This window comes from Aphelocoma coerulescens, chromosome 1A (assembly GCF_041296385.1).
Source record: "Aphelocoma coerulescens isolate FSJ_1873_10779 chromosome 1A, UR_Acoe_1.0, whole genome shotgun sequence".
NCBI lineage: Eukaryota > Metazoa > Chordata > Aves > Passeriformes > Corvidae > Aphelocoma > Aphelocoma coerulescens.
In genome coordinates this window covers 27,938,805-27,962,284 of record NC_091014.1, presented here as the reverse complement: position 1 = coordinate 27,962,284, position 23,480 = coordinate 27,938,805, and the positions used below count along the sequence as shown (strand labels likewise).

Below are 23,480 nucleotides of genomic sequence, written 5' to 3'. Positions count from 1 at the left end.
AGCAATGCAGTATTGATTTGAAGTCTGCAAGTACAGGGAGAACTCAAAACTTCTTAAATGTCTTGGAAGGCAAAATGATACTGAGAATCCTGAATTCCTGCTCCACGCAAAAGAGCTGAGGGGAATCTGGAACCAAAACAGTTCTGTGATGCTGATCTAAGGCAGTGCATAAATTTAGGTTCTGTTTGAATTGCTCTGGAAGACATACTGTGGTAAAATTCTCTTTTTTTAATGAATGTTTTCACCTTCTTGAGTAATGTATATATACACCTATATAATACTTCATGTCTATGTACATATATGCATGTAAATATTTGTATATATGTCTATCTATGAATTACATAAAACTCTGTGTGTGTGTGTGAGTGTGGATATGAATTTACTTAACTGAATTTTATTTCTTGGGATTTCAAAACCTGTTGACCACCCTGGCAAACTTCCATTTACCCTCCCTGTTGAGGTAGAACTATAAAAACTTTCTGTTTAGCTAATTTAAATTGTTTCAAAAGCTAAGTAGTATGTTCAGAGTTTGGTTTTTTCACTCTGAATTACAAAGAAGCCATTACGGATGGATTGGATCTCAGTGTAAGTCCATGCTGAGTTATAGAGCTCACACACTGAGCAGTCAGAAGCCTTTCTGTGCCAATTTTGGATAATCACTTTTCTCCCACTTTGCATATGGGGAAAACAGTAAACTTTTTTGTTAACTATATTTTTCATTTTCTGTCATTGTTATTTCTATGTTTGATTGACTCTACTCTGATCTAAGATTGTCTTATAATTTTTTCTTTCAAATAAGCCTTCTGTTACTTTTAGTTTGCTCTGACATGCTTAGGTTAATCTTCCTATATGTAACTCCATCTTATTTAAGTTTATTATTTTGTACTATTTTCATTTTAACATGTTGACCTGTTTACCTTTTTATCTTAGCTTACAGTGTTTATACTGTGAAAAAGTCTTCAGAGACAAAAACACACTTAAAGATCACATGAGAAAGAAGCAGCATCGCAGAATCAATGCCAAAAACAAAGAATATGATAAATTTTATATCATTAATTACTTGGTAAGTAGTTCTATGAATAAATAGCAAATTGACTGAAGAGATACAGACATTATCTAGTTAAAAGTGAATAAATCCAAACCAGCAATTAGTATAAAGGTCAAAAATCATTTGAAGGATTCTTAAGAAGTATGCTCATTTATGGCATGATATTCTGGATGATTGTCAAACTAAGCATTGGTAAACATTTTTTGTTGAGATTTGATTTTGAGAGATGCAAGAATGTAGCTTGAAGAGACACTAATCATCATGTCATTAGTGCTCAGTCTCTGCTTTAGTAACAGAAGGGGAAAGTGAGATAGAGCAATGAAGTAAATGGAGGTCTAACTTAAAGCAGTTGGCTTTGAGCTCGTTTTCTACAAACCTTAAGCTGGAAGTGCTCTTCAGAGCATAAATTAAATGCAAAGAAGAGGAAAATGAAAGATGATATATGAAAGAAAAAAAGTTAGTTTTTAGCCTCCAGGTAGGTGTATGTTGCTAAATATTTTTTTATCTCAGACCTTTGAGAGTGTGTGCATGTGTATGTAACAGATTTTCACTTGCTGCCTTCAACACACGAATATAGGAGCTGCTTCAAAAGCTGCTATGTTCTGTCCCAGAAATAACTATAGTTCACCTGAAGTAGTCTTTGTGCCTTCTACATGTGCTAATATCCAGGTTATAAACCTTGACCATATTCTTGACCATTTTACCTACTCTTTCCCTTTAATTTCTCTCCATGGGTCTTACTTTAAAACTGAGAACAAAAATTTGTATGTTTAATGCTCTGCCAAGTCCCTTCTACCCAAGATAAAATGAGTTCCCTTGGTGATATCTTATATTTTTCTTCCAAAGATCTATGACCTGAGACCTGTGGGGTTTTTTCTCAATATTCAAGTATCACAACTTTGAAAACTGACCTGCATTTGCTGTACAGTGAGGAAAAAGTTGTGACATCCTGTAGGGTAGATGTTTCTAGATCTTCAACAGAACTGAGCATTTACTTCTCCTTTGGAAGTTAACAGATTTTAATTTAATGTAATTGTTTTAAGTGATTTTAATAGTTTCTTTCTTCTCTGCTTGTCCTGCACATAATACTATATTTTCAGAACTTGTTATCTTTTTAAAATTACCTTTTGTCTCTAATTTGCATTCATTTGCACATCGAGACGTGGTCTGAGTAGTGCTGCTTACGTGGCCACAGAACATGCAAACTGTTTTACAGTCAGGGCCTTGGTTCCCCTTTTCCTGGAGCTGGGATTCTGGGCAGGACTTTGCAGAGTGTCTTCACGTGCCAGCCTGAGCCAGCTCGGGTGTTGGTCACTGAGTAACATCACTCAGGGGTGTGTTCTTTCAGGTCCTTGAAATTACAGACAATAGTAAATAGAATTCAATTAACTATGTCAAACCACTGAAATGTTTAAAATTGGGCAGTGGGCACTGCATGTGCAAGATCTGTTCCAGTACATCTTCTGGGACATGCTTGAATGATCACAGTTCTTTGTCTGGCTCTACATGCTCTGCTACAGCCATGTTGTCTTTCCACACATTTTCAGTTGTCTACACTTCACTCTCCTCAGGGGACTGTTTCCACTCAGTCTTTCTGATCCTTCAGATTGTATCCACGTCAGAATTTCTGACATTTTTTCTTTTAAAGAAAAGACTTTTTAAAATAAAGATTGAAAACAGACTAAAAACTCTGTCTTGAACACTTATGACATAGCTCACTATTAAATGTATATTTGCACACAGGAAATTTTTAGGAATGTTCCTACATAGTGGAAAGTGTTTACTTTCCAAACAGCATTTGACACCCCTTTTTTTTTTTTTACACAGAGACAAAAAGAATAAAAGGAAGAACCTCAGTTTGTTCGCTAGGAGTTCAGTAGATGGGCCTTTACATTGTAAGGAAGAAATATTCTGTACTGCACGTACATGTTCTGCAGTAGATTATGTTAAATGTGATAGGATGGGTTTTTTTAAGCTATGTCTGTATTCAGTAAATTCTAGATGTTACACAAGGTCTGTTTTCTGTAATGACTTGATGTAGTGATTTTGCTTCCTCTCCCCTAACACCTCACAACTTCCTAGAAATTTTTTCTTTTCATGTGTACTATCAAGATTTACTCATTTTTATCAATGAGTGTTAGAGATCTGTGCTTCACATTGCTCTAAATGTCCAGGGGAATTAACAGTTTCAAAGACACAGACATGGTTTACATATCATATCTGAAATGACAGATGTAGTGTTTCAAAATTTGCTATTGAATTCACCTTAACCTAAAGCTGTAGGCATAAAATTTAGCTGGTTTTTTTATGTTTTCACAGACGTTTGAATATTGATCTTTCTATATGCCAGTTTGATCAAGTTTTTTTTTTCATCAGAAAAAGATTATAAAACTAATCAGTACTGTCACAGTATTATCCACTTTACCTTTAGGATGTGCATCATAAAGCTTTTCCATCAGCAACTGGATCTTAAGCTATTTAAATGAATAGTTCCTTATTACAGCCATCTTAGAGACATTATTTTTCTTCTTTTATAATTTTCCATTACATGTTATCTTCACCAAACAGTGCATAAAACAGTCTTATTAAGCTGCAACTGGCAGTTTCCTTTATTTTGTGGCTTTTGTACTGAGAAGTTTTAAGGGCTTGTTGTTCAGATGGCCTGAGAATGCTGAATTGCCTCATGGTCTTCTGGCCAGTTCTTGTCTTTTTAAGCTGATGGCGCAGCTCCCATTGATTTCATTTAGAGCAGTAGACTTGCCTGCCTTCTTCCTTTCCCTCCATTCTGCTTTCGACTTCACTTGTGTTTGTAGTGCAGTTGGGAGAATCTGTTTTCATAACATAAAGTTGCTTTTCTGTGTGTTGGCAATTTCCTACCCTTACTTTCCAATTTGGCATAGCAGTGAGTAGTGTAAGTGCATGTTCTTGTGTAAATATTTTGATATTCTGTGACTTCTGTCATGATCTATCTCCATATCATTTATTTTTCTGCCTCCATATCAATGACATGTTCTGTTGCTCACAGATAATTTCTTTCATAAGCAAGTATCAAAATCTTGTTATTAAGTAGTTATGTTGAATTACAGAGAGAGTTTTGCAATTAATCAAATAACTTGAAGGGCAGTGTGGTCACTTCCCCAGTGGATTTGGAGGTCTTTTATCTCTTGTGTAAGTATGGAAGATCATGCCAGTCCTACTCAGAAAGGCTTGAAGTGTTAACTCAGAGAGACAAACTGGTACTAGAGTGTGAAGAACTGAGCAACAATGTATCCATGATATATCGATGTACATTACCTTATTTTTCTTTTCTTCAAAAAAAAAACCTTCCAACTTAATTTTCTTGTTTCTCTGCCTGTATTATCCTGTGGCCCCATGACTCACCTTGCACAAAGAGCCAAGTAAAAATGGAAAGGGAAGAACTTTGTAGTCTGTGGTGCCTGCTGGAGGCCATAAAAGAATAGAAGGCAATATTAAAACTCTCTTATTCCCAGAGGAACTGAGGCAAACCCAGACTGGCAAGGCCTTCCCTTCTGTATTCACTGATTGTTACCAGCAGCACTTTTAGGTATAGAGTATCCTTTGTAGGAAGCACAGATGTCTGTTTTCCAACTGATTAATGGCATGTGTCTACAGTATGTAACATCACTGTAATTAATGCACTTATAACTAAGATAGGCAGCTGAAAAATGATACCTACTACTTACTAGAAAACTTGTTTCATAAAGCCTTTATTTTCCTCAAAGAAAAAAAGATGTTTTCTCCTTATTTCCAAGCTCTAGATCATCACTATTATTTGTTGGGGGACAGGGGAAGAGAATTTTGTTACAGAGTCACTTCTTATATTTAGCCTCTTTTGATTTACACGGTGTGTATTTTGTAAAATAGTAAAGGGAAACCCTTCTTCAGCTGGTGACAGTTCAAGACTTAGTAAAATCCCCCAAGTGGATTTCCATTCCAGTTTCCACTGACAAGTGGGGGAATGCTTCATATTGAAATTCATCCAACGTGGATTAACTAATGTTGGGGTAAGGCCATCTCTTCCTCCTGATAGGCCATCTCGAGTTCTGCAGCAATATAAAACAGATAAGATAACTCAGATGATCACAGCAGGACAGGTGAGAAGAAGGGTGACAGAAAATTTGCAGGGGAAATCAACATATGTTTGGAGTTTCTGAGTTCCGCAGGCCTGGAACTCCATTTGCATGTAGTTCAGGAACTGCTCTTTAGGGAACACTGCTTGAGATACCAGCTGCTGTTTCTAGTTTCTCCCATCTCAGCACTTCTTTTCAAGCGGGGGTGTGTTGCATCAGTGAGGCACACAGACTTTCTGCCTGCTCTCAAGCTGAGAAGGTAAATTGCCAGTGAGGCGTTTCATCTCTGTGCCTTTAGACTACATTTTGGAAGAGGAAATTATCAAACCACACACATTTGCATGCTCTCCTCACTTTTCTATAGAATCATCCTCTCTGTGAGGTACACAGTAAGTATTTAAAAGAAAAAGTTGTTTTTTCTAGAATATGTAGCAAGGCCTTCAGGGTTTTTTTAATTATGCATTTTCTAGTGTTTGAACTATTAACAATGTCAAGTCTCATTTTTTCTCTGGTTTTGTTAAGAATTTCTTGGGAATCTCTAGAGATCATTCCTGGGAGCTCTTGCATCTTGGATGAAAAAGCAAAGAAAGTTGAATACTTAAAAAAGGCACCGTTGGTCCCAGATGCCCATCAAGCTGGAGAACTGAAAAACTGTTAAAAAAAGGAAAAATTAAAAAAAAAACCTGAAAGATTTTTAAGAATGTTTCAAAGAGCTCTTTTCCACCCAATTGCTCAGATTCAGTCTCTTGGCACTTTCATCACAGTGTTCCTAGTTATCCATTCACCATGCAATTTTCCAGTGATACAAGACCTGGTTAGCTTTTTGCTTTTTCCTTTTTTTTTCTCCTCTGAATATAAATAGATGAGGGAAACAGAGACCTCTTACAAGATCCCTCTCTGCCTTCTTCACAGAAAAACCATAAAGAAACAGCAGCAATAACAAAGCTCGTGCATGTTTTTTCCCTTTCACCTTTAATTAAAGGTGAAGCTTAATATTGGCTGCTGTTTTGAACATATGCTGATATACTTTGAGCTGGTAAAGGGAAAAAATAGTGAGCATTGGTCTTCATTTTGTAGTGGTTGTGAGCCACTATCTGCTCATTAAGGTGTTAACATTAGCAGACATAGGAAACTGGTGTGCAGCTGGGAGAACATGTGGTGAGAGGTGTTAATGGCTTCATGTTTTCTCACAGTAATGGTGACATTAATCAGTCTCCCCTCTCACTCAGAGAGCTTACACACTAGTATGTAGTATCACTGAATTAATTACAGAATTTTCATTCTGTAATATATGATGACATTATGTTTAGAGCTGTCTAGAGACAATTGTCCATCGTTTTCCTGATAGACACTAGCAACTTTAAAAATTCTCATTAAATTGTTAAATGATGGATATCTTTTTCTTCTTTTTCCAAACAACCATAAAGGCAATAATCATACTTGTTACTAGATGTTATTAAATATATTTATTAGTAGGAATATTTTAATAAAATCAATTAAAGGATTATCCTTTTATTATCTGCCTCTTTTTTTTAATGGGGACAAGATTGTCAACTATAATCTTTGTGAACCCTCCACAGCCATCAAAAGTATGGGTTCAAAAATACTATTCTGATTAATGGTTAGTTTTCTTGGGTTTATTTTTAAAGACAAGAAGAATCCAAGGAAAGAAAAACACTAGCTAAAGATCACTGCTGGTATTTGAGCAGAGCCCTTCAGCTTTTTATTGCCTGTTATTTGTATCTCAGTCATGCTGAGAGTGCCTGCCATTGTGCTGAACGCTGCACAAATGTATTGTGATATACTTCGTGCTGAAGGTCTTTAAGGTATAAATAAACAACACAAAAAGTAAAAGGAAGAACAGAACACCATGAATAGATGTGCTTACGTTCATGTATGAGAAGAGGAGGGAAGACAAACTGGAGTCTAGCTCAGAGGGCTGTGCCCTGGCTCACACCGCCTTTCTGGAGCACTACGTAGCTAAGTTTACACCGTGTTCTCATTGGCACAGCCTTGGACAAGGTACAGGCACTGACTGGTGTAGCTGAAGCCTCAGGTGTGACAGCTGCATTAAGCAGCACATGCTGCATGAAAAGCAAGGTAGGCAGATTGGATTGAGCAAGTGTGAGGGCAAAATTGACTGTGATAACACACCCACCTCAGGAATACCTTTGAAGTGTTGCAACACTGGTTTTCTTGAGATCTCTGTGCCAAATCATCTTCCTCTCAGCTGTAGTGTGGGGAATGCCCTGTTAAAAGATGAAAATAATTCTTATTTCAAAAATTCTTAGTATAGCAGTGTTGTATGACTACGTTTTATTCACAGCAAAACTGAAGTGATCCAAAGTAAGATATTGATTGTGACTTCTGAGATGTTCATTCAGTTGAGTGACAATGTGTGATGAGTATTGGGAAATGGTTTTTTATTTTCATTTATTTTTTTCCCCCCAGGAATTTGGAAAGTCGTGGGAGGAAGTGCAGTCAGAGGACGACCGGGAATTACTAGATAACCTAGAAGAGTAAGAGTTACTTATGTGCCCATTACACAGACTTGCAGGACCATTATTTTTAAAGTAGTTTCAGGGAAAATGCTGTGCACATTTAGCCCACAGTTTAAATTCATTTAAGCCAATCAAATCAACTCCAAATTGTCCTCATTAAAAACACTTCTCAGCAATGACAGTTGTAAACTTCATACTTTAACCACAAGCCTGTTGTTTCCCTAGAGCTCAAACAAGAGCCTTCTGGGTTTGTAAAGATGTAGACAAAATGCATTATTTTTTACTTCTGTACCAGAAAACATTGAATGGCTTTTGCTCAAATTTAAAAATCAGAAGTAAGCATCAAAAATGTCAGTATGAGGAAGGAATTGTATGAAAAAAATTGATAAAAAGGTAGTAACTAGAGATTAAGGAAGGATTTCAAAGGAAGCTTCTCAACAGTGCTGATTGAGAGCAACATCCACCTCCTCTGCATACTTCTGTGGTCCAGGCCCTCAGATCACTGCAGAGGTGGTTTCCTTGGCCATACAAAATGGAATAAGCAGGAAGTAATTTATGGGTATCAGGGTCCTTGATCTTCCTGGTTCCCTCTGAGACTTGAGGTTAATTTTACATGGCTCTACCTGGTTGTCAGTAATAGTTCTATCTCTCAGCAGTACTAGGGTTTAAACAGATGCTTAGGTATTCTCTGTGTACATGTCTAAATGCAGCATAAGTGAGTAATTAATATTTCATAAGTAAATAACACTTAGAGTTAGCTCTGCCCAATGATTATGACTTTGGCTGGTGTATTGAAAGATTAGAAAGGTAGAAAAGAATTTTTAAAGACCTCCGAAAAATAAACACTGAAAGCAATATTTGATGACTTACCAAACTGGATAGAAATTGAAGTTAATATTCTGTTTGTTAGTGCAGACAGTTTCAAGTAGGATTTAATGCCTGTCTGCACAGGAATTATCCAACATTAACATTAACTGCTCAGTTGTTTTCAAATTTGTTATTTGTTTAGACTCTACACCAGATTGTAATCATGTATCCAGCTATAAATCCACTCTCTTTTCCACCCCTTTAAAGTATTCTGTTTCTCTGGATTTATTTCTAGTGTTGTGAAAGTATAATTTAAATTGCCCTTTCTCAAAACGTCTGTTCTCTTGTCCACAACTAAATGAATCTTTTTGACTTTTATTCATAAGAGACTGGTCTGACTGGGAAGAGCATCCTGTGTGTGCAGTTTGCCTGTTTTGTGAACAACAAGCAGACACCACAGAAAAACTGTATCTTCACATGCAGGTAAGACTTCTTTTAAGTAACAGTGTTTTCATCACTTTGGAATTAAAAATTATGTTTGTAACATCTTTATTAAGGTCAAATGAGCTGCTGCATTAGAATGCCCTCTTCAGCACAGAACCAAAGTACTGCATGCACCTCCAGTGTCTGTTACTAAAACATGCAGAGAAGTCAAGCTTTACATTAAGAGTATGACTGGCTATTACTTATGAGTGTACAGACTGCTGCAGACAGTAAAGAAATAGCATCTTTGATATCATAGTGGTTTTGTGATGTAATATATTTTATCGTTAGCATCTATGTTTCAGTTTTAATGAACTATTTAACAGTATGAAATACGAATATGGAAGTTTCTGATGAACCAAAACTTTTGGGGTTTGTTTCATGTATTCATGTTTGTGTGTCTATATGCATATGTCTGTGTCAGCCCATGAAAAGCTGAGCTGTTTTTAACTTGGAATAGTAGAAGTAGTGGAAATAAGATTTTTTTTTCTTCCCTTTTTTTTTCCTCCAGAAATCACATGGATTTCACTTTCCTAAAATAAAGTCAGAGCATGGTGAGTAAGAGGTGCTGTAATTGTCAGCATTTGCCACTACTGTGGAGAAAACCACATCATAAGAATAGTGGAAAACAAGTTTATTGGTTTTATTTTTGTAGAGACATTTAACTTTTCCATTATGGAAACTGTTTCTGCCAGCTTACAAAAGCAAGCCAAGAACACTTTATTTTTATGGAACTGTTGTTACTGCCAAGCATGTGTGCTATTTTTCTTTAGACCCATTGGATTATTTTGCAATACCTGCATACCTGCTCTATGAGTTCCAGGTCTGGCTGCTGGAGACTTGGAAGCATTATTATTTTTTTATTGTTGTTGTTGTAGTATTATTATTATTATTATTATTATTATGCCTGCTAAGACTTGCTTACAAGTTAGAAGCTTTGTTTGGCCAATGTTTGCTTTCTGCTGTAGAATAGAGTCATTTAGGTTGGGGAAGACCTTTAAGGTCATTGAGGCCAACCATTAACCCAGTACTGCCAAGTCCACCACTAAACCATGTCCCTGAGTGCCACATCTACACATCTTTTGACTACCTCGAGGCATGGTGACATAAGTGCTCCCCTGAGCAGCCTCTGCCAAGGCTTGACAAGCCTTTCAGTGAAGAGATTTTTCTTAATATCCAACTTAAACCTCCTCCTATCACTTGTTACCTGGAAGAAGAGACTGACCCCTGCCTGGCCACAGCCTCCTTTCAGGTAGCTGTAGGAAGCAATTAAGTCGCTCTTGAGCCCCCTTTTCTCCAGGCTAAACAGGGGGGGCAATCCCTGCCCTGGTCCTGCTGGCCACACTATTGCTGATACAGGCCAGGATGCCATTGGCCTTCTTGGCCACCTGGGCACAGCTGGCTCATGTTCAGCTGCTGTCAACCACCACCCCCAGGTCCTCTTCTACCATGCAGCTTCCCCCATCCTGTAACACTGCATGGGGTTGTGTGACCCAACTGCAGGACCCAGCACTTGTCAAACATAACACACTGGCATCCTGACCCAGGCTCATCTCTAATGGGCCTGGTTTTATCCCTTACCCCCTTCAAGTCTAGTTTAAAGCTGTCTCCATGAGACCTGCTAACTCCTGTGCAAGAATCCTTTTCTCCCTCTGAGACAGGTGTACCCCGTCGGTCACCAGCAGGCCTGGGATCATGCTGACACATGATCTGAAAACCCCAAATTCTTCCAGTGACACCAGGCTTGGAACCAGGTATTGATCTGCTGGCTCTTCCTGTTTCTTCCCTCATTATTCCTTGCAACTGGAAGGACAGAGGAAAACACTACTTGTGCTCCTGATCCCTTAACCAGTCATCCCAAGGCCCTGCAGTCTCTCTTGATTGCCCTTGGACTTCTTGTTGCAACTTCATCACTGCCCACCTGAAAAATCACAAACAGATAATTACCCATGAGGGTAGGAAGGTTTCTTGTCACACGTTTAACCCAGGCCCCAAGGAAGCAGCAGACTTCCCCTAGAAGTGAGTCTGGTTGGCATTTTGGGTCTTCCATTCCCTCCAGCAGGGAGTCTTCTGTGGCAATGACCTGTCTTTTTTTCCTTTATGGGAGCAGTTTTTTGTAGGGCATAGGATGACATAGGATGACTTAACCCCAGTGACACCTCCATGCTGGATGAACCATTGTCCTTGTCACTGATGGGTTCCATTTGCAGGGGCTCACACCTGGGGAGGTGGGGCAGTCACAGAGGAGACAGGCCTGCTGTGCAGGGCAGGGACTTGTCACCACTTGTCACCCTGTCCCTTAAGTCACTGTGCTCAGGCAGGTAGAGGGAGGACAGGGAATCCTCGGAACCATGCATCCTGTCTACCTGCTGGGCCTGTCCCGGGGAAGCCAGGGTACAATGCCAATAGTCAATCTCTCTCTCATTTCCCAATATTCCTCAACCTACTTGCCTCCTCCTGAAGCTCTGTCACTAAGCCTAAAGACTTCAACAGAGAGGAAGCAAAATGTTTGCAGTTTTTGCACTAAACAAAGGGTTAGTTTCCCAGCAGCTAGGAATAAACACTTATTCAGTTAACTTGCTAAGATACAGCATTCAGGCAGTGCTGGTCTTCAGTAAACTCTGATCAATCCTTATGCTTAATCCAAGAAAGTATTTTTAAATTAAGACTTATGTTGCCCAAGTGCTTGTTCTCTACCATGTCTTCCAGGTCTGAACTTCTACCAGCAAGTAAAGCTAGTGAATTTCATCAGAAGAGAAATCCATCACTGTCGCTGTTACAACTGCCAGGAGAAGTTTGAATCCAAAGGAGGATTGATAAGTCATATGGAAGAGACTAAACACATTGCATTCCTGCCAGCCAGGTCTACATGGGATCAACCACAGTAAGGGCAAATACATTTCTTCCAGCATTTATACTTTTACTTGATAATTTCTATGAAACAGTAAGTTGAAAGTTCTGGGGTTTTCCAATGCAGCAGTGTCCTGAGCTCCCTAACTCTACTGGCCTCAAAACTACTCAGAATCAGAAATCTCTATACAGTCTGAAGATAAAAAGAACATGGGATACTGCTCTTCTGGTTGCATCCAGGACGCAGTGTCCCCATACGTGGGATGTGTACTTTCAAGTCAGTATACTAGAGAAGTTGGTTTTTGCAAAATTGTTCTAGAACCAAATCAATCCCCTTCTTTGCATGTCTAATGTAGATATATGCATGATGTCTACCTAACTTGAGGCATCAAAACAAGTTGGCTGTATTCCCATATTTTTTTCCATGGAAAATAGAGAGAGAGTGTAACAAAACACTGGTTCATACTCTAAGTAGGCTGTGTGGGTCCAGGGAGTGATGCTCTCTACTGGGTGGTAGAGCACAGGGAGTGTTCTAACTCAAACACCTCAGTTGTTGCGGGATAAATATGGATCTGTAGTCTCTGTTGTGACATCATTTGGGTGAAGAAATAGGAGGAAGAGCTTGTCTGTTGTCAGCTCTTCTCCATGACTCTTCTACACTTTGCATACCAGTTGATTTTTTGGGTATGGTGTTTACTGTCATTCCAGACAACCAGACTTGCTCGTTTTTCCTTTTTTAAAATTCTAATGTCAGCCTCTCAAACCAGATGTGTAACTGTCTAGTAATCATGTCTTGTTGCTTTCAGGTATTATTTTCCTACCTATGAAAATGATACACTCCTATGTACACTGTCAGACAGTGAAGATGTGATAACTGAGGATCAAAGTGAAGAAGTGCCTGTTGTGAGCGAAGATATATCCAGTCTAAAAGCTCTCAAACAGAGCAGTGTTTTAAATCAGCTTCTGTGTGAAGAGAACAAGAGTCAGGAGAAATTTTGACCTGGAAGTACACTGGCTGACCTTTAGTGCTTCTTCTGCAAGACAAAAAAAACATTCAGTCTTTCAATACTGTTGGTATACAGTTAAACTCACAAATATTATTATCACTGGAAAAGTATTAGAAAGTGAATGCTAAATAAAAATTTAAGTGTTAGCTTTGTTGGTTTATCTTCCTTTAAATTTTAGCTTCATTTTAAAATTGACTGCTTGATTTTCTGCTTGGATCTTCAAATACCATTAGTGTTACTTAAAAATTTTTCATTTTTTTTTAAATTTTTCCTGAATAAATCAGAATCTGAGTTCTATTTTAGGGCCACCTTGTGAAAGGTGGGAACAACTGAGACAATGTGTAAAGCCAGTGAGTAAATCTTCTATGTGTTATTGCTGTTAGAGAGCAAACAGAAAATGTAATTCTTGGTCTGGTGTGTGAAGGAAGTTTTGCTATTTTTAACCTTAGACCCTTTAGAAAATGAAAACAAATCTATATATCTCTATTATTAATCATCAATGTTTAAGACACATGGTGCCTATTCTGAAAACTAACTCAGAAACATCAGTAAAGCTCTGCCTGTCCCATGAATATCTGACTGCATGAAAAGCTGACAGTCTGAAGTCTAAAAAAGCATAGGAACAATTGCAATATTGGTTGCATCAAAAATCCAAAGACTTTAAAGTAGATTTCTTGTATGGTTATGAATTGCAGACACATAAATCCAAATTAAATCCTAAAAATCTCAAGTCCAGTAAAGTTGCCATATTTCCTTTCAAAGGTCCCAAAGTGTCAGAAGTCTTCAGCATGTCCAGAAAGAATATCAGGCCTGATAGGGTAAAGTTGCTCAGAGCACAGGTCCTGCTAGGATGATCCAAACTAACTGTTCTGAAATGTTAAGTAGTTCCAGAATTCAGGTTTAGCTTTCCATAATATGTATAATCTCTTTCAAAACCATTAGTACATTCTTTTTTCTTCTTTAGGTCAGTGTTAGAGCACTTGCTGAAAGTGGGAAAGTCTTGACTCAGTGCCCTTCCCTGCCTGAGAAGATTCAAAGCTGTAGCTTTGCCTTTGCACAGCCCTCGTTACCTGAAATTCCTTGCTGTCAGTAAGAGTTGTTGTTTTATACTGTGACTGTGAATTATAAAGCAGTCCCTGGGAGCTGGGGCTAAAGTGCAGATCTTAACCCACGTTCTGCTAAGCTTCTATGTCCCACCTCATTCACCCTGCAATCTTACTTGCATCAGTTTCTTTTCATTTGCATTGAACTGGTTTTCTCCTGCCATTACTCATCACCCTCTAGCACCTCTCTTTGCTTTCCCTTTCATACTTTTTCTTGGGCCCTGGTGCTCTGGAGATAAGTTAGAAAAACAGGATGCTGAAAATGCACTGAGTAAGACAGATCAGCCACATAAACTGCACAGTGAAACAGACAGAAGCAGTGTCTGTCTCTGTAAAGAGGAAATGGGATAGAAGTGCAGCAGGTGCTGGGAATACAGACAGAAAAAGGGGACAGGTGTAGTCATATGTTTGGATTGATACAAAAATTTAGGAGGAACAAGCACAAGCCCAGTATTTTTGAGCTAAAATGTCCTGACCATCTTAAATAAGCTATAACCTGTACTTATTGCATTTGTAAAATTCTTAATTTCATACAGTAATTGCAATGGCTGTTGCTGCTTTTTTTTCTCTCTTTTTCCAAGCAGTTATTTTCATCCTGGCTTAGAAATTGATTTCAGTCTTTGCTTTTTAGTCAGATTCTTAGCTGAGGAGGGAATAAGAGTTAATGGGCCTTACATTAGTGATGTGTGTTGAGCAATGGAGAAAAATCAACAAAAGAACTGTGGCAGCAGCACACAAATGAGTTTTATGGCAAGCCCATCTCAGGAGGGCACATTAAGGGAAACATAAAATTTTACTGATATATCATAAAGTGAAATTGCAAAACATTTCCTAACCATAAAGAATGTGGTGCTGAGTCATTCAAATCCCTACAAAATGAAAACAATGTCAGCAATATGGAGTGACTGCTGTTCTGGTTCTAACAGAAATTTGAAAAAGCAATTTTTCAGTGTAGAATTAAGAGACTATCTAAAGAGAAATTGTATAAATAACAGAGACTTGTCAATTTTGAGTAAAGAGAAAAAAAGGACTTAGGAAGAATTCATAAGCAGCGTATAACTGCTGACTAGAAATACAGGGAACATGAGGAATCAGATTAGGGTTGAGCTTGTTACTTCAGTTATGAACAGGCAGCAAAGTAGGTTTAAGTCTTTTGTAGGTTCACAGAGAGGGTTTTGGTTTCTAGAGTAAAAATCAAGAATTTTCATTTAGCACAATGATGCCTGACATTTTGCTGGAGCATACTTATTTGTTCATATAATGCCCACAATTTTCCCTAGGCATTCTTGGCCTCTTATCTGTTTTAAAACTGAAGTTATTTTTTGTCACAAATAGGGGACACAGTAATGACTGTTACAGTTATCAGGAGCAAATATGGTCTTCTAAAAAAAGAGTATTTTTGGAAGCATTGCAACAAAAATAATATTGTAATTCATGGAGTGGACAGAGTTTGGGTTGTCAAATGCTCTTGAGAGAGTCAGATCAGGAGAATGAGTGCTTCTGATTGATAAGAAAAAATCTATACTAGTTTAACTCCAGTGAACATTTCTTAAAATAACTCCTCTTAGCCTAGACCTGGACTCCTTATACATACTCACTTTTCTGTGTCTAAAGTCATGTTTAGAAGGACCTGGGTTAAAGGAAGAAAAATGCTTGTGTCCTGGTGTCTGGTAATTCTTCCTGCCCTTTTTACAGGTATTTTAGTTATGTCTTTGATACTTCTCCACACTCAGTTTAGTCTGACAAGTCTGTGCAGACTGAATCTGACTTAAGGAGTTAATGGCTGTGAGCTTCCGTTTAAGACACTGTTTTCTGTTTCTGTCTACATTTGCCTGGCATGCTGTGAGAGCTGTCAGTGTCTGCTCTTAGCTGACTAAATGGTACCTGATGTGAGAAACACCCGACTAAGTCTCTGAAAAGTCTCTCTGCTGTTCTCTTTCCTCAGTGTCATCGCTGCCTCTGAATTCCAGTCAGATCTCTACTAGTGAGTGAGTTGTTTGGTAAGGTCTCTCTCATTCTTCCATTTAACAGAGTGTTTGACCTAAATCTGACATGAGACACGGAATTGTGAGTAAAAGTAAACAAGGTTACCAGTGTCCACACTCAAATTCAAGTCTGGAGCAGACAGTGGACATGGGCCTTGGCATCATCTACTGTCCACTGCCAATGAACAGCAGCAAATTTCACGGCTTTGCTCATGATTTGATGCTGTGTTAAATGTTCTTGCATTATTTGCATTTCACTTATATGTATGCAAAGGCCAAAGAGAATCAAAGATCCCTGGAGAAAAGCTGTATTTCAAAGAGGCAACATGAAAAATACTTTTGTTTCCCCAGGAGATTTTGTTAAGTCACAATGCTTTCTGAGTCTTAGTTACAGTACAGCTGAAGCATCTGTTGGTCAAATTATGCTGTTGTCTACCTCTGCCAGGTATGTCAAACTTGGTTAGATAACAATTGTCACATGGAAGAGGTAATTTGTAACCCTAGAATGAATTACTGCTTCCATGTAATAGTCATTAAAATCAGATGCTGTAGGAATATATGCAGCAGTGGTTGCATGTAAAATTCATCCCTTTTCTTCATGAGCATTCAATGTGCTGTTCATCCTAGTGCAATTTTTTTCCTTTCTCTAGGAAGTTTTCTCCTACAAAGCTGTGCTCAGTTTGACTTCTCCTACCAGGGAAATTTTTAGTTGCTTCTTGAATTGGATTTCGCATCTTTTGCCAAACTCTTGCTCATGAAGATGCAAAGTGACTATTTTAGAGATTACCATGTAACCCCTTGGTTGGATTCACATTTGATATTTTACATCCCTGATAAATTCACTTTCTCCATAAGAAGAGAAGGGGAATTAAGAATATTTACAACTAAAAATACATCAGTTGTGTTTGCATATATTTAGATAGAAATAAAAGTATTTTTCTTCCACAAATGTACCTTGGAACACAATTCTCTCCATCTGGTTTACTATCCTGAGACTGAAAAGCTGACCATGTGTAGATTACATATGGTCTGATGTCTAACCTTGCATTATAATCAATAAATGTAGTCTGTGGATCCTAGAGTCGTTCAGCTCACCCTAAAGAAATGCCAGTGGCGGATTTCTAGTATTACTGCTGGAACTCTGATATGCTGCAAATGTAATTCTCAGTATAAACAAATGCTTCAAAATTTCACATTCTGAGGAGGTCATACAATTCATTTGTCTGTCACATCACATCTCATGAGTGTGTAGTGGAAATCCCTCAGAATAACTACAGGCAGACTTTTGGTATCACCTCCAGCCACAGCTTCACTGAATGTCAGGAGACTTACTTTTTATTTCTATGCTCTCTGGAAATAGCAGAACAATCTAGGAATAAATAATGCAGGAATTGCTAATTGCTCATTAGAGAGTCTGTCTTTGTAAACAGCCTGTGCAGCTTTGCAGAGCCGAGCACTGCTTTAACCTTTAGGTGGTCTTAGCTTTAAGCTTCCAATTTTATTGAGGTCATTTTGTTATTTCTGATGCACATCTGTGTCTTCATACCACTTATGGAAATACTGCTGTGGATCTTCACAAATATTTGACCTGTTGTAATAAACTGGGTTTTGTCTGAATCTAGGTGAAATGAAGAGCAAATAAGCAAGGATGGAGCTTAGCATTTGTGAAGAGGGATCACGAACTTGTGACAATGCTGGCCTCCTGTATCTTTACAAACAGTGATTTGCCATGCATTCTTTGACAAATACTGTTACTTCCCTCTGCCTCACTTTCCTAAACAGTAAGATTGTGATTATATGATAACAACTATCAGGAAGAAAGCATAGAAGATAGGATTCCAATGTATGTGTGCAGCTTATCTGCATCAGTCAGGCTTTCGACTTGAAATATTTAGTTCAGAAGGTGACTAGATCACAGTCAAAAGAGTTACTCATTCAAGAAGAAGAAACTTAATATTGGGATTACATTCCCATAAGGAAACAAAAGTTAAATATTTTGAAAATGACATTTTTCTAAAAGAAGGGTTAACTTCTGAATCAGATTTTCAGAATATTTCTGATTTGCCTTCAATTGAGATTTTCAAGTAGAGAGTGCGTATTTTGTAAAAGATCCTCTGATTTTAGTCATGTCACAGATCTTCCAAGTGTTCAATTGCATACTAAGGAAAATTGTTTTCCTCTGAGAAAAAAAGACTGCATACCATAGAGTACCCATGGTTGGCACAGATGACAGAAGATATTCATACTAGTCTGCTCTAGCTTTAAAAGGTAGAAACCCATGAGTTTGCTGATATTAAAAAAAGAAAATATGTTGCCAGATACTGTGTATCCCTTAATTCATTTAATTCATCCATTGCTTTATAAACAGTCTTTATTTAAAATCTTAGCTCTTTAAGAAGGTTTCAAGTGAAGGTTTAGTATTTTTCTCATAAAGTATACACATGAGATAGATAAGATTTCTCAGATTCCTTTAAGCTTGTGTTGTTGCATGTACCTTGCCTTTCCTTCAGTGTAGGAAAGTTTCTGATTAAGACAGGACTTCTTTTCACTATTAGAGCTGATACTTGGTTGATATATTCTTTTCAAAAGTTGCTGCAATGGTACTTCTGTTCATATTCTCATCTTAACCAGAGGCCTGAGTATTTCAGTTTGCCTTGAGCCACCCAGACAAACAGTTACATCTCAAGTAAGCAATCTGTGAAAGGACTGATGCTGATTGGTCCAATGCAACAGCATGGACCATTTCCCCATTGATGCTGGATTGTCCCTAGGGATCTTTAAAGATGGAGATGTAGTTCCTGCTGCCTCCTAGACTTTGGTAACACTGGGAAAGTTGTTTAAATGCCCCTAATGACTGGTTTGAAACCCGTTAGATAGGATTCCAATCAATATCTAAAATGACTGTCAGCATTCTGTCAAGCAAAGATTTCCTGCTATTTAGTTTTGTTTCTGGTTGAAAAAAAAATTCCTTAACATATGTTACAGTGTTTTTCCACTGAATTTTTGTGGGGCTTTGTGCTGATTAAAAATAGTACAGTTCTAGAGCCTGCCCCCTCTGTTTCCATTGTTTTATTCTTCATCTCTTCCTCTGCCACCATCCCTCCCATTACCACTGACCACCTCCCACTCCTCAGTCAGGTCTATCTCGCAGTCTTTCATCTGAAAGCTAGACTAAATCTTATTCCAATATTATTCCAAGCTAAGAATTTAGTAAAGCTTAATACATGTGCAGAACACCTCCTGTGCAGACTAAGGGCTTTGCAGAGGCAGGGGAAGATAGACAAATGTTTTGGTGTTCTCTAGTCATGAAGTGAAAGGCATCAAAAAGAACAAAAAAAGAACATGTATTCTGCGTGTACATAGGATGATCTGTGTAAAAAGCAGTAGTGAACACTACTTGTCTTGCAAAAGGGCTTTTATTAAATCAATAATGATAAAATATGTACTAATCTTTTGGACATAATATTTGAGCATAATATAAACAGATGACTGGCGTCATCTGTTGTGCAGGCTGTAAATTAATGTTCTGGTGGCTACAAATAGTAAAGGAAATCTGGAATGTAGTTGTTTTGGGTTTTTTTAATTTCAAAGAATCAATTAGTATTTTATGTCTTCCTGTGAGAAGACTATATCCCTTCAAGAGATTTGAACTTTTTGCCCAGGTATTTAGGGTAGACAATGCTTGCCCTTCTGAATTTAGATAGCAATTTAAGTGGTCCTAGCTGAGACACATGGTAATAAGGCAGCCATCTGTTTAAAAAGGGGTCCAATAAATCTCATTTTCAGTGACTGAATTAAAATACCCTTTATCTTTAGCTCCTTTCATTCTATTAATTTGTTTTATTAATTATTTTTCATTTACTTTATTTTTGTATCACATTATGTGGAAGATAGGAGACTTAGAACCTGGAAATGGAAATTTAGGGAAAAGCAAAAGCCACGTAATGGTGGTACAGCTTTAGATGCAGGATTTCCAAAAATGTCAAAGGCATGCCAATAAATGCATTTTTTTTCCAGAATAATCAGAAATCTTGCAAAAATCTGAAATTAATTTTTTATTTGTTTTCTGAAATTAAACTTTAATTCTCAGGAATAGGAGACATTGAGAATACTTAGCACACAAATTATTAGAAGGCCCATTTAGTAGTAGCTTGTTTACACTTGAATACCAAGGAATAGACAGACCGTCAGAAGTAAAACCTCCCAGACCTAATGAGGTCCTAGAGATTTTCCTTCCCTTCCCACCCTCCTATTAGTCCTGATGTATCAAATCTCCTGAAAGATTTTGAGGGCCCTTGGTTTCCCGTGATTTCAATGGGAGTTGCCAGGAGTAGCCTTCAGATTCATCGCCCAGTCTATTCACTCCCACTGCTGACTGCTGCAACCAGGAACTGTAATGTGTCACACTATAAGGTATTTTTCTAGTGAGCAGTGCCTGTTTTTATGACAAAGAGCCACACAAGTGCTTGCAAAGACACCAAGGAAGGGAAAGACACTTTCTTCCCTCCAGTCTCCAGCAGGTGAGTGACACCACTTCTGTCCTCCTGTTCTGCAGCCAGCTGGAAACTTGCCTTGTCCAAAATTCGCGTTTTCCTGTGGTGGTGGAAGGTAATGATCTCCTCATCATCCAAGGACAGCCAGAAGAATGAGAAACTCTCCTGATTTCTTCTTCCAAGAGCACACTGTTTATATTCACCCTTCTCTGTTTTGAGGCAGAATACACATTTTTATCCCTGCCTCATCAGGTCATGTAGGGGGTTGCAGGCAGATGATTCACTGTCAGGCTCTAGATTTCTTTAATCCCTCCTTTCTCTTAAGGGCAATAGCTAATATGCCAGCTAAAAACACAACTAGAGCACTACTTGCTGATTTTTTTTTCCCAGTGACTGCTGATACAGAAGTTAATACATATGCACAGATTATTTTCAGTGAAATCTCTGAATTTCGTGGTTAAATCCAAGTAAGGTTTTGCGTGCTTTAAAACTGAGTTAAGCAGGGTTCAAATTATTGGGTTTTACTCCAGTGACTGTTTGTCTTTGGATTTTATGCTGTTCTCTGAAGCAGGAATTGTCCCTCCAGGCTGACTGCCCTCAGTATGGGGCTTTAGACCTGTGCCCGTTTTAGTGCCACATTCTTCTTGCATCTCTTTTGTGGCAAAACATCCATGAGACTTAAAAATGTTTAAGATGAGGCTGCCTGTGCAAAAAATGCTTTAAACATTTTTAGGCAGAAGAAGGTGCCAGACCAAGTCCCCACTCCCTGTGCATCTGTACTATCTAGGTTCTTACACAGCAATTCCTCCCATAGCATGAAAGCAAGCAATGAACACATTTCAATAATTTAAAACCAGATGGAAGCAACCTCCAGGGAAGACTGTGAGCTCCTTATCTCACCTGGATGGAATTTCTGCAACTCTTATACAGGTGATTATACGCTAGAGAGCATGGATGCAAACATCTTTTCTGCTGGCACCCTGATTCCTATGCTGACTGTTTTGGGCTGTGTTTTAGTGTGCTTGTCCCTATGGACTAGGCAGGGAATGCAGATAGCAGCTGGGGGTTCTGTATTTCATGACAAGGGCAGGTACCTAAGAGTTACTACACAGCATCTGAGCTACTCGTAAGGGCCCCTCAGTCCCTGCACGTGAGCAGAGCGGGAGAAGGGTGCGCTGGCACGGAGCAGCTGTGGCACAGCTCAGTGACCAGGGCTCACTGCTTTGGCTCGCTGTGGCACTCCGTGGTGAGTTAATAAGCCTCAATCTGGGGCTCAGGGCAGCTTTTTGTTTCAACACTGTTTAACTTCTTCAAATCCTGCAGGTAATTGCTGCAAAAGTAAAAAGCACACAACTGCCACAAGTTTGCCATTATTAGATTAATAAGCTGAAGAGGTCCCTCCTGTCCTTTTCTGTGTAGCATTGCTGTTCTTACTTGAAATTGGTTTTGTCACCAGTGACAGATTGCAAACTACCTCACCTTTAGAAAGTTGACTGCTTTAGGCTCTGCATCCATTACTGTCACTTAACACATTGAAAAAAATGTAGAAACAGCTGCTTCCATGCAACATGCTACAAACTTCCTATGAAAAAATCAGACGTGATGTTCTGACACCAAATATTGCTTAGCATGCAAGGCAAGTTCTACCTGAGACAGGCAAAACCACTGTCACTGAAGCAGAAAGATTGAAATGTGCCAGCTTCCTCAGCTGACAGGAATAGTACAGAGCAGGAATATTCAACCCTGTTTTTTCAGGAGGCACAGACACCTTAGAAACTTGTGGCACACACAACACGAGTCACACATGAAGGATACATATTTGCTTTTCTTGGTCATTTTGGAAGCAGCCACTGGAGCACCTGGTTGGAAACCACAGACAGGACTCTCAGAAGAAATGAAAGGACTAAGTGTGTCCAAATTTCTGGTTAATGAGAGTTAGCAGGTTTTGTGCAAAGATACGTTCAGTCGAAAAACAGTTACGTATAGACTACAAGAGGTAAATTACAATATTACAAAGCCTACAATAGGCTGAGCTGAAAGAACAGGAAAAGCTGTGGGGCTGAAACCCCTGTACCCAGCTGTGTAGTGCTTCATCTCACCATTCCTGCTGCACTGCTTTTTTTAATGAACTAAATGTTTGCAGAAATACCAGTCTGGGTCACTGAACTCAAATCATTCTGCAAGCACTTCAGCCCAGTAATACTAAAGAAGAGCTCAAGTGATTTTGAATCACTGATACTTCTGATGATCTTTTATTCATTATTTTCTGTGCATTATTGATTATCTGCTTGTTTGCTCAAAGGGAGTTCAATTGCATTCAGGAGCTGAAAGCTTGTAACATCTGGAAGTTGGTCTGGAGGCATCTCTTGGCCTCCAGGAGATTAATTTCAGAATGTTGAACATGTGCATATTCACTGCTTTTCAGTGATCTGCCAACATCCAAAAGGTTAAGATGTGGAATCTGAACTACCCCCACCCCAATGGTTTCTGCAGGCAACACACGCAGAGAGAGCATGTAGGGGTTCGCCACAAGGGTAGGCTTACTGGGGGACATGTTTGGAGCTTGTGCTCTCAGCCAAGCTCCTTTAGTGTCTAGCATTTTTATATTTTGATATTAATTTCCTGGGAATAAATTCTAGTCTCTCTGACTTTATTCAAAAGGTTTTCTTACAAGAAATCAGTTGGTTTGAGGGTTTGAGAATGCTTTTAGCAAATATTTGTATTTGTACTCAGACTAGTAAATCAAGCACATACATTATTATCTACTGGTAGCTCGTTTTCCTTCAACAGCCTCATGGACCACTCAGCTCACTTCTGGGAGGACACGTCAGACAGTCTCTCTCCAACTTGCTGGAGTGCAATGCAATTTAACAGGGGTCAGGCAATCTAAGAAGAGCATACAAGGCCAAGCAGCTGCATTTGTTGTTCCGGGAAATTGAAGGGAATTGAAAATTTCTTATGGGATTTGTGCCTTTGTATAAGAAAGGCAGTTTATTCCAGCCTCAGAAACTTGCTACCCACAACTTCTGAGTTAGCACTTGGCTTTTTTTAGTGAAACACTGGGAGGAAAAAAGGAAGACAAATGCAGTTGCATTAGGTAAAACTGCAAGTA

The 23,480-nt window shown here is 38.6% G+C and overlaps 1 protein-coding gene across 1 annotated transcript in view; it reads left to right on the top strand.

The window, feature by feature from the left end:
• The window catches only part of ZNF277 (zinc finger protein 277), a 46,193-nt gene extending 33,260 nt beyond the window's left edge, over positions 1–12,933 (top strand). The window contains exons 7-12 of the mRNA XM_068997396.1: positions 931–1,063; positions 7,591–7,658; positions 8,834–8,930; positions 9,442–9,484; positions 11,640–11,814; positions 12,587–12,933. Coding sequence (XP_068853497.1) covers positions 931–1,063; positions 7,591–7,658; positions 8,834–8,930; positions 9,442–9,484; positions 11,640–11,814; positions 12,587–12,779 — 709 coding nt within the window. The 3' untranslated portion in view covers positions 12,780–12,933. The remainder of the gene's footprint in view (positions 1–930; positions 1,064–7,590; positions 7,659–8,833; positions 8,931–9,441; positions 9,485–11,639; positions 11,815–12,586) is intronic.
• The last annotated feature ends 10,547 nt before the right edge of the window (positions 12,934–23,480 follow it).